Raw genomic sequence first — 12303 nt, 5'->3', positions numbered from 1 at the left:
TAGTGCCAAGCTTGTAGCTGTAACGGCTTTCTAGGTGTGGTGAAGGAGAGTCGGACCAAAACGCAGCGTGTAGATTGCGATCCATGTTTATTCAAACAAACGTAAACACGAAGTAACACAAACACTACAAAAACAATAAACGTAACAAAAACCGAAACAGCCCTATCTGGTGCAAACACTAAGACAGGAACAATCACCCACAAACACACAGTGAAACCCAGGCTACCTGAATATGGTTCCCAATCAGAGACAACGAGAATCACCTGACTCTGATTGAGAACCGCCTCAGGCAGCCAAGCCTACTCTAGACACCCCTACTCAGCCGCAATCCCAATACCTACTAAACCCCAATACAAAACACACCACAACACAATAAACCCATGTCACACCCTGGCCTGAACAAATAATGAAAGAAAACACAAAATACTAAGACCAAGGCGTGACAGTAGCGTCATACCCAAGAAGACTCGATGCTGTAATATCTGCCAAAGGTGCTTCAATAAATAACTTGAGTAAAGGGTTTGAATACTTATGTAAATGTACTATTTAAGTTTTTTATTTTTAATACACTTGCAAAAATGTTTTTAAAAAAACTGGTTTTCACTTTGTAATTATGGGGTATTGTGTGAAGATTAATGAGGGGGAAAAAACAATTTTATCTGTTTTAAAATAAGGCTGTCACGTAACAAAAAGTGAAGGGGTCTGAATACATTTCGAAGGCACTGTATCAGCATTGCTCCTAGGCTACCTCCGGGACAGTCACCAAATCACACAGCAGTCTATATATGCCAAGTTACCAGTAAGCATTGGATTGAGCCAGCAGCATACCACCCTGCATCCCACTGCTAGCATGCTTCTGAAGCTAAGCAGGGTCGGTCCTTAGATGGGAGACCAGATGCTGCTGGAAGTGGTGTTGGAGTGCCAGAAGGAGGCACTTTTCCCTCTGGTCTAAAAACAAATATCCCAATGCCCCAAGGGCAGTGATGGGGACATTGCCCTGTGTAGGGTGCTGTCTTTTGGATGGGATGTTAAATGTGTGTCCTGACTCTCTGTGGTAACCAAAGATCCCATGGCACTTATTGTAAGGGGGTTAACCCTGGTGTCCTGGCTAAATTCCTAATCTGGCCCTCATACGATCACAGCCACCTAATCATTCCCAATTTACAATTGGCTCATTCATCTCCCAGGTAACTATTCGCCAGGTTCTTGCTGTAAATTAGAATGTGTTCTCAGTCAACTTACCTGGTGAAATAAGGGTTAAATAACATAAATTGCACACAATCATTAGTTTACAGTTTAGCAAACTGCTGTCTGTCTGAAAAATGCATATCTCAAACTGAAATGGTATTAAAGGGCATGCCTGCCACAATCTTCACCTGTCGCTATACTCTGGTTTAGAAGAAGAATTCATGCCCATTTGTAATGCAACGTTTGTGTATTTCACAGCTAATAAATATTTGGTTAAAGGCACATGGATAGTTTGCATTTTGGAATGAGCCCTGAGCATATAGTCACTAATGACAGATTTAATTGAGGTATATCATAACTTGGGCTGTCGCGACTAAATATATTCTTAGTAGACAGAAAGACATCTGTTTTTTCGCAATCGATTGATTGGTCAATATTTTACAATGTCTATTTTTATATATGTGTTTTAATAAAATCAACGATATGCTTGTCTGATGCTGTTTGGTGAAATAAGACACAAATGACTCAAGAGGGAGCCAGAGATCAAGATAACCAGAAGAGAATAACCTTAACATCACCCGACCATCCTCCACCCGCTCCTGCTGGCTTTCGCTGATTCTACAATTACACTTCTGAAGGAGTTGGCAAACTTTCTCATGTGGAAAGCCAATTTATCTCAACATTTCTACCAATCTCAATGCCAGTTATGGTTTTCATATGCACATTTTCATAAAACAGTTTAATTTAATTTATAATTTGTATCTCAAAATCATTGTCATCTGGTTAATTAAAACCATCTAAATCTAAATGAAAATAATACAAACCTAAAAGTTACTTATATTGCCAATGCCGACCATGTAAAAATAGCCAACATTAAGCTAACAAATAAAAACATTGCAGCCTGCAGGTAAAAAAATATCCTGATAAAAATAAATATCTTATAAATCACATTGCTACACATGGCCTGTCTGCAATGAACTTGAAACATTGTATCAGCTATTAACTTGGGTCCAGCCTGAAGCTCCCAAGTGTATAAAATATTCTGGGCCCTCAGAGTTTCCGGTGCCAGTGAGCATGGGACAGACACAGCTGCAGGCCATTTTGCGCAAGGGATAAGAGCTCATCAGGTAGACCTATTTTATGACATTTCCACTGGATCAGAGCATGACATTTTTCCCTTTCACGCTGAGTGGTTATCGAAAGGGAGAGAGCTAAAAAGGTTTTTCACATACATTGAGGAGCTATTGTCATTCTCAATGGATGTAAAAACTTACTTTGTTTGCTTGCTGTTTGAGGTGAAGAAAACATTGCTGTGGAGAAGCTCCACAACTCATTAGTGGTAGTGCATTAATCCAATCAGAAATATTATCAGATCGCCAAATGTGCACATTTATATGCCTACATTTGCGCTCAGGTCAGGTAGCCTATAGGACTACTTCTATGCATAATCACGTGCATGTCCTTACTCAACATTGACAGTAGCACTCCAAACAAAAGACAATGACTAAATTGACTAAATTCTTAAATGGAACGAAATAAACCAAAACTTGTTTCTCACAAGTGTAGCATAGGTTGTGAACTCTGCAACCAACGTGTCCACTCTGACTATGGGAACGGTAAAATACTGTTTAATAATATTCAGTTGAATTTATAAAGACAATCATGGTTGAAAACCGCGCACAAGACACGATTTCGACCAAACAATCAACCAGTTGACTAATTGGGGTCAGTCCTAATTATAACTGATGGAAAGGTCAGTTTACAGTCTCATACACTGGTACCTAGTATGTTAATACTTTCGTATCAACTAACATTTCAAGGGGTCAAGTGATAACCGTTAGTTGTGTTGCATTAAGCAACATGCAGACGCATCTCTTTTTTGGGGTGAGCGGATTCACAATAGGTTGAAATGTCTATTGGACTATCCTAATTAAAGCTGATTCGAGCTAATAGAACACGTCAGGTAGGTTGGTGTGTGTGTGGCCAAATAGCTTTATTTTCATGTTACTAAACAAATGCTAATGCCTGGAGTTTGCTAAATGGAAGTGGCACTTCGGTTGGAACCGGAGCGAGCTGTGGTCAGATGACATGAAAATAGAGCTCTTTGGCCATGCACACCAGTGGTGGGTTTGGCGTAAAAAGAAGGATGTGATGAGCAGAAAAGAACCCCGCATCAGGAACTTTACCCAGTACAAGGACATTTTAGCTCAAAACCTGGTTGCCTCTGCCAGGAGGCTGAAACTTGGCTGCAAGTGGATCTTCCAGCAAGACAATAACCCCAAGCACACATCAAATTCCACAAAGAGATGGTTAATTGACCACAAAATCAACATTTGGCAATGGCCATATCTGCCTCTAGACTTGAACCCCATTGAAAACCTGTGGTTTGAATTGAAGAGGGCAGTCCATAAGCGCATGCCAAGGAGATCAAGGATCTGGAAAGATTCTGTGTGGTGGAATGGTCTAAGATCCTTCCCAATATGTTCTACAATCTCATAAAACATTAGAAAAAGGGCCAGTGCCTTTATCCTGGTCAATCATTTTGAACCCTGTCTTTTTGACGAACAAAATCTCTTCCTCTGAGCAATTGCATTCGCATAACATCATTAAATTGTTTAAAAAAAAGGTTAGCATAGAATATAGCCCAGTATTTGTTTTATATATTTTATCCAGTTTACTAGAAAATCTAGAAATACTAAATCCTGTGGGTGTTATGATATTGCAATCCTTAAATATGGAAACTCACATAGGGGATGAGTGTGAAGTTTTCATTTTGTGGATATGCATTACATGGACACTGCATTAAGTCAAACCACAACCATTTAAATTATTTAAGATGCCCTCAGTGGAAACTTGAAATGCTCTAAGTAACTGGCCTCAATATAACTGCAACCTTAGCTGCATTTTCACTGGCTCAATTGGACAAAAAAAGGGGGAAAGTGAACAGGTACCTTCGTGCCCTTGCCCAAAAGCAGATAACGTAAACATGCAGCTATAAGAAGTAACTAACAAAAGCTACAAGTCACCCACTTAGTTTTTTTTGGGGTCTTCAAGACCCATGTACATTGCCTTGTTAATCCCAGGGTCCATGCCTGGGCCATTTGAAACACAGTGAAAAGCACCCAGCATGCAACAGCACCCAGGGTTAGTGTAGAATACATGGGATACATGGGATGTATATATATATATATAACAGTTTGAACACATCTACTCATTCAAGGGTTTTTCTTTACTTGTAATATTTTCTACATTGTAGCAGGTATTCAAAGTTGTGCTTTGTCAAAAGTTAATTTGTGGAATTTATTTCCATCTTAATGCATTTGTGACAAGGTAGGGGTGGTATACAGAAGATAGTCCTATTTGGTAAAATACCAAGTCCGTATTATGTCAAGAACAACTCAAATAAGCAAAGAGAAACAACAGTCCACCATTACTTAAAGACACGAAGGTCAGTCAATTCAGAAAATGTCAAGAACTTTGAACGTTTCTTCAAATGCAGTGCAAAAAAACATCAAGCGCTATGATGAAACTGGCTCTCATAAAGCCCACCATAGGAAAGGAAGACCCCGAGTTACTTCTGCTGCAGAGGATAAGTTCATTAGAGTTAACTGCACCTCAGATTGCAGCCCAAATAAATGCTTCAGAGTTCAAGTAACAAACACATCTCAACATCAACTGTTCAGAGGAGACCGCGTGAATCAGGCCTGCATGGTTAAATTGCTGCAAAGAAACCACTACTAAAGGACACCAATAATAAGAAGAGACTTGCTTGGGCCAAGAAACAAGAGCAAAGGACATTAGACCGGTGGAATTCTGTCCTTTGGTCTGATGAGTCCAAATGTTATATTTTTGGTTTCAACCGTCATGTCTTTATGAGATGCAGATTAGGTGAACAGATGATCTCTGCATGTGTGGTTCCCACCATGAAGCATGGAGGAGGAGGTGTGATGTGTGGGGGTGATTTGCTGGTGAGTGTGCCTTGAATGCCTTGAATTATTTCATATTCAAGGCACACTTAACCTGCATGGCTAACAAGCATTCTGCAGCAATACGCCATCCCATCTGGTTTGCGCTTAGTGGGACTACCATTTGTTTTTCAACAGGATAGTGACCCAACACACCTCCAGGCTGTGTAAGGGTTATTTGACCCAAAAGGAGAGTGATGGAGTGCTGCATCAGATGACCTGGCCTCCACAATCCCCCGACCTCAACCCAATTGAGATGGTTTGGGATGAGTTGAACCGCAGAGTGAAGAAAAAGCAGCCAACAAGTGCTCAGCATAAGTGGGAACTCCTTCAAGACTGCTGGAAAAGCATTCCAGGTGAAGCTGGTTGAGAGAATGCCAAGAGTGTGCAAAGCTGTCATCAAGGGAAATGGTGGTACTTTGAAGAATCTAAAATACAAAATATATTTAGATTTGTTAAACACTTTTTGGGTTACTACATGATTTAATATGTGTAATTTCATAGTGATGTCTTCACTATTATTCTACAATGTAGAAAATAGTAAAAATTATGAAAAAGCCTGGAATGAGTAGATGTGTCCAAACTTTTGACTGGTACTGTATATGTGTGTTGCTTAGTGCTTTTTGAAGAGGCCTTCAACATATGCAAAACTACACTTCAACATTCATGAATATATTGGTCGTCTACTTTGAGTAAGCACCAAAACAAGTGAGTATAAATATATACTCGACTGGAATAAATATAACAATTTATTTTGCAACACAAGAATGTATTGAAGATGAACTGATGGAAAGTCATCTTGGATTAGATTTTCTTGAATATAGTTAAAAGAAGCAGCTTGGAAAATTGGCATGTCACCATAGTGTTCAGACAGTCAGTGATATCCGACGTGACAGGCTTGATGACATACTTTAAAGGAAGATACTAAATTAAATATTTTGACGTACAATCAAAAAGCCCAGATTTCAGAAATCAAAATCATTCCAGACTGTCACGTTCCCATAATAATAACAAATGTCCATATTAAGGACATGATTGATGTCAAACTTGTGTAATGTTGAACGAGTGTCTCTCGATTAAACGCAATTTTCAATCAGGAAAACCACTCACTGTCAGTTTATAAGATACACCACCCCGTTCACAAAAATGGATCGCTCCTACAGACTTTGAGTCATGCGGCCGATTCTTGCTATTTGAACTAGGCAGACAGGCATTGACGGATTCAGTTACTGTTTGATTGAAAGTTAGAATGGACAAAACTAGTGACCTAAGCCTACTTTGAGCATGGTATAATCGTCAGTGCCAGGGGCGCTGGATACATTATCTCAGAAACATCCACCCTCCTGTGCTTTTTACGCACGACAGTGTCTAGGGTTTACCGAGAATGATGCGACAAACATAAAACATCCAGTCAGCGGCAGTCCTGGCGAAAACAGCTTGTTGATGAGAGACGTCGAAGAAGAATGGTTAGAATCCTGCAAGCTTACAGGCGGGCCACACACAGACATATAATGGCCTAGTATAACCGTGGTGTGCAGAACGGCATCTCGGAACGCACAACTCGTTGATCCTTGTCACGGATGGGCTATTGCAGCAGAGGACCACACCGGGTGCCTCTCCTATCAGCTAAAAACAAGTAGAAGCGGCTCCAGTGGGCACGTAATCACTAACATTGGACAATTGAGGAGTGGAAAAGCATTGCCTGGTCCTACGAATCCCAGTTCCATTTGCGTCATGCGGATGGCAGAGTCAGTATTTGGCGTAAGCAGCATGAGTCCATGGACCTACACTGCCTGGTGTCAAATGTAAGGGCTGGTTGCGGTAGTGTACTGGTGTGGGGAATTCTTTCCTGGCACGTTAGGTCACTTGATATCAATTGAGCAACGATTGAATGCCACAGCGTATCTGAACATTGTTGCGGAACAAATCCAAAAGAGCATCTTTGGGATGAGATGGAACGGGCTGTTGGCAGCATGAATGTACCGCTGTCCAATCTGCAGCAACTGCGTGATGTCATCACGTCAGCATGGACCAACATCCCTGTGGTTCCCGAAACGTAGAATCCATGCCCCAAAGAATGCAGGCTGTTCTGGAGGCAAAGGGGGGGAGGCTGACTGTACAGCACATTTGCACTGTAATAGTACATGAACACATGTACAGGAGTTATTTGTTGTTTGCCAAGCATCTTCCCATGGCAAATATCTAAGCAATCAAGACCCCCTCCCCCCTCTTCTCTCTCTCCCCATTAGAGGACACTTTAAAATCAATCAATTATTCAGTTAAATGTTTTGCATTCTCCACACATGTATTCAAAATGTGAATAAGAAATACACCGTGGCCTGCCAGACAAATTACCCACTGAACATTGTGAGCATCTTCGTGGTGGCTGCCTGGTCTGCGAATACAAATGAGGTTTGAACAAGGTTGGTTAGATCTACATAATCCACTGATCAAGGATAAGAGGGAACAGAGAGAACAAAGCTGCAAAAATCAGGATGAAAAGATAATTATGACTTTGATGACTCACCAGCTTTTGGTTTTTGGATGCCTAAAATGTTCGTGTTTTATCTTTTGCCTCTGTCACTTGACACCTTCTCAAATATATTGCACCCACTTCACAGAACGTACGAGCACTTGTTTCCCGTGTTTCAATAAATGGACAACAAAATCTAAAGTCATTAATTGATTTAAACCATTACCCAAAGTTTGGAGTACAAAACCTCTCAAATAACATATGTCACTAAATTCACACACTGTCAATGCAACCGCATATTACTTAGTGGTAGGCATGAGTGCGTTACTGTGTGAACGTGAATGCACACTTGTGTGTTTTTACATGAGTGGGGGCTTTTTATTTTTTATTTTTCCTTCACCTTTATTTAACCAGGTAGGCTAGTTGAGAACAAGTTCACATTTACAACTGCGACCTGGCCAAGATAAAGTAAAGCAGTTCGACACATACAACAACACAGAGTTACACATGGAATAAACAAACACGCAGTCAATAATACAGTAGAAAAAAGTCTATCTACAGTGTGTGCAAATGAGGTAAGATAAGGGAGGTAAAGGCAATAAATAGGCCATAGTGGTTGAAGTAATTACAATATACCAGTTAAACATGGGAGTGATTGATGTGCAGAAGATGAATGTGGAAGTAGAGATACTGGGGTGCAAAGCAGCAACTCATGGGGCTACTCATGCCACAGGCACATACATCACTATTAACACCTGGTGAAAGCTGCCACTGGTTGTACTGTAGCTTCTAATCTAAAAAGTGCAATGGGAGAACCTTCAGATAGAAGCTCATCGGTGTGGGATGGGAATCATGTGTCCAATGTACTTTCCAATATATACAGTGGGAATCATAAGTATTCACCCCCTTTCAGATTGTGTTAAGTTACAAAGTGGGATTGAAACATACTCAATTGTGATTGTTTTATAATTGATCTACACAAAATACTCAAAGTGACAAGAAAATTCTACAAACTTCTACAAAGGAATACAAATTAAATAACTACAATTAAGTTGTTGCATAAGTATTTACCCCCTTTGCTTAGGTAAGCCTAAATTAGTTCAGGAGTAACATTTGACCTAACAAATCACATACTGTAATAAGATACATGGACTCGCTCTGTGTGAAATAATAGGGGTTGACATGATTTCTGAATGACTAACCCTTCCTCTGTCCCCCATACATACATCAGTAAGGTCTCTCAGTCAAGTATTGAATTTCAAGCACAGATTCAACTACAAAGAACAGATAGCTTTCTGAAAGCCTCATATAGAAGGCCTGTGATTGGTAGATGGGTCACAATTAAACAAACAAAAAAAGACAGTAAATATCTCTATAAGCAATGGTAAAGTTAATAATTATGCTATGGATGATGGAATAAACTGTCAAGACACATCAAAGATACAGTTGTCCATCTGAACTGAAGTGCAGGACAGGAAGGAAACTGCTTTTAGGTTGTCACCATGAGGCCAATGGCTGTTATGGGAGAACACTGAGGATGGGGAATCAAGGCAAAAGGATAGACTTTTTTGGTCTAAATGCAAAGCCTCATGTTTTTTGGGAAAATCCAACACAACACATTACTAAGCAACTGCCTCCTTATTTTCAAGCATGTGGTGTCTGCATCGTGCTATCGGTACGCTTGACATCGGCAAAGACTGGGGAGTTGTTCAGGATAAAAAGAAACAGGATTGAGGTACGCTCAGGCAAAATCATGGAGGAAAACCTGCTTCACTCTGCTTGAATTCAGACACTGCGAGAGGAATTCACTTTTCAGCAGGACAATAACCTACACCACAAGGCCAAGTTGCTTGCGAAGAAGATAGTGAATGTTCCTGAGTGGCCAAGTTACAGTTTTGACTTAAATATGCTTGAAAATCAATGGCGAGACTTGAACATTGCTGTCTACCATGATCCCCAATACCTTGACAGAGCTTGAAGAATTTTGAAAAAAATAACGAGCAAATATTGCACAATCCAGGTGTGCAAAGCTTTTAGAGACTTTCCCAAGAACACAGCTGTAACCACTGTGTTTCTAAATATTGACTCAGGTGGGTGAATACATATCTTATCAAAGTATATTAGCGTTTTATTTTTCATGAATCTTATAAGTTTCCTTCCACTTTGACATTACAGAGTATTTTGTCTGTAGATTGTTGACAAAAAAAGGTACACATTTTACTACATTTTAGTCCCACTTTGTAACACAATCAAATCTGAAGACATCCAAGGGAGGTGAATACTTATGGCACTGTTTCCCGTATCTACCCGTTCCACTAGCTATCCACAACCACTACCTACCCTTTCCACTAACTCTGGGTCAGGTTGACATAAATCCACAGCGACAGTTGCAAGAGCCCAGTGTCCGATTCAGCCATAGTTCCACTAACAGGAGGATGAATGATCAGGATGGCTATAAATAAAGAGCCTCTCCCAACAGCAGCATCAACAGAATGGCAAGAGCTCTGTCTCCATTACATAATGTACCAAGAATACAGACAGAAACAATGTTCTGAAAACATCTTCAAAGAGAATCTTAAATAAAACATCACACTCTTATGTCCCCCCCCCCCCCCGCAAAAAAAAAAGAAGAAGCTTGCACTTGCCTTTTCCTACTACCACTGATTTTGCTGAGGACTACTTTATTGAGGAAAAATGGAGTTACTACGAGTGCAATATGTGGCTGTCTCACCTAACCATACACGTTGGCACTCTTTTTTCACACACCATTTGCACAACATCAGCATAATCACATACAATCGGACATCAAAGCCACAGCGCCCGAGCAAATATACATTGTGCGGGGATAAGCGGTGGATAACATTTGCAGATCCGAAGGCAAACAAAGATGGGATGGTAATCTTGAAAGATCCAACTGCATGCCTCCATGTGTGAGGTCCGTGTACGTGTGTCTGTGTGTTTGTGAGCAGGATGGCAATGTAGGCACATCATTATGAAACATGGATTCAACTGGACGATGCCATGATGTTTGTCTGGCATTTCAAACAGTTGGCATATGCCAGCGTTGTGGAATATCACCTTCAGAAGGAAGGTGCTGTGTTAGATGCTACCGAACACCACAATGATGCATTAGACATGTCAAGTCGTTTTCAGTTAAACATTTTGTGGATGACACTGTGGAGATTTGTGCTGTACTATATGTTCTGCCACCCATGTTGCTACAGGATGAATGCCCTGCATTACGGCTCTGGCTAATAAAGAAGCATTATACCTGACGCATTGTTGCGTTAGGTATAAGTTTAATTTGTATTTTCCCTTTATAATGGTGAACGGGAACTGTTAGTGGTAGTAAAATTCAACGGAAAGTTTTGCTCTATTCAACATACCCCCCTAGTTGTATAATAGTCTGCTGTGAGTCTTTAAGAACATCTACTGTATTACAGTGCCTTGACCACTCACAATGCTTGACCCCCATAAAACACTGACTGACAACACTGTTGTGAAAAGCCGACACCAAAAGCCAATGAACTCCCCTCTGGATGGTCTTTCTAGTCCTTCAGTGAAGACAGAACATTAGCCAGTCCCACAGCGGGGAGAGCCAAAGACGTCATTCATGAATTGATCACCCAGATTAACAATACCTTGACACTTTTATGCAGGAAGGGATTCAAATTGATTCATGGTGTGGAGAGTGGCAAGGAGTGACCTACCGTACGTTGTTGTCCATGCGGGAGACGGTGAGGTAGGCTGCCAGGTTGGCCGTGTAGGAGGAACATACGATGAGGGTGAAGAGCCACCAGCTGCCCATGACGATCCTCAGGGCCACAGAGCTCGCCACGCTGTCCCCTCCTATAGAGGACATAAAGGACATGTCAATGTCCCGACTGGGTGGAAGATGGAGCATCTACAGTCATGAGGTTTCTAATAGGTTGAGGAGGAACAAGCAGCTTGGAAAGTGGGTGGATGTATATAGAAAATGCTGTGACAGGAAAGGTTAATAAGGATTGGTGAATGGTTGAGGTCTGTTCACCGCCCCGTAACACATTTGCTTGACAATATACTGCACTAAGAAAACAGAATATCTCGACCAAATCCAGATCATGCAAGAGTGATCAACTTCAAAGGCTCCATAACTTGGAGAAATTTGGTTTGGGAAATCATTTGACTGATATGATTCGTGTGCTATATGCTAACCCTGTTGCTATGGTGTCTACTAATGGTATACTCTCACGTCCGTTCCCTATTTTGGGGGGGATGTAGACAAGGGGACGGCCTATCCCCATTGTTAATAATTCTGTCGCTAGAGCCTTTAGCACTACATCTAAGGCAGAATGTAATTGCGTAGCCTACACTGATTAAATCTTCCTCTCATATCACATCATATCACTATATGCGGATGATAATCTCCTATATGTGTCACATATCAGAATTCAATTTAATCTTTATTATCCACATTTGAAGAATTCAAATTGCTGTCCGGCCGGGTATAAGGTAAATTGGACAAAATCAGCAATAATGTTTCTTAATGAAGCGGCCAAGAAATGTTCACTTCCCTCAACAACTCCTATGAAAACACAGTTCCCTTATTTGGGTATTTAGTATACAAACATCTCTGCATGGTCTGGTAAAGTTTAATTATGAGAACATTTTCAAGGAGGTTGAACGAGATTTCTTTGC

At 40.7% G+C, this 12303-nt stretch overlaps 1 protein-coding gene across 1 annotated transcript in view; it reads right to left on the bottom strand.

Annotated features, from left to right (window-relative positions):
- LOC135561160 (glutamate receptor ionotropic, delta-1-like) overlaps nt 1-11909 on the bottom strand; it is a 33347-nt gene extending 21438 nt beyond the window's left edge. Inside the window, exons 1-2 of the mRNA XM_065002295.1 lie at nt 11858-11909; nt 11337-11475 (exon numbers count right to left, since the gene is read on the bottom strand). Coding sequence (XP_064858367.1) covers nt 11337-11475; nt 11858-11909 — 191 coding nt within the window. The remainder of the gene's footprint in view (nt 1-11336; nt 11476-11857) is intronic.
- Nucleotides 11910-12303: the final 394 nt, after the last annotated feature.

Source organism: Oncorhynchus nerka, linkage group LG16 (assembly GCF_034236695.1).
Source record: "Oncorhynchus nerka isolate Pitt River linkage group LG16, Oner_Uvic_2.0, whole genome shotgun sequence".
Lineage (NCBI taxonomy): Eukaryota > Metazoa > Chordata > Actinopteri > Salmoniformes > Salmonidae > Oncorhynchus > Oncorhynchus nerka.
This window is presented reverse-complemented; position numbering and strand designations above follow the sequence as displayed.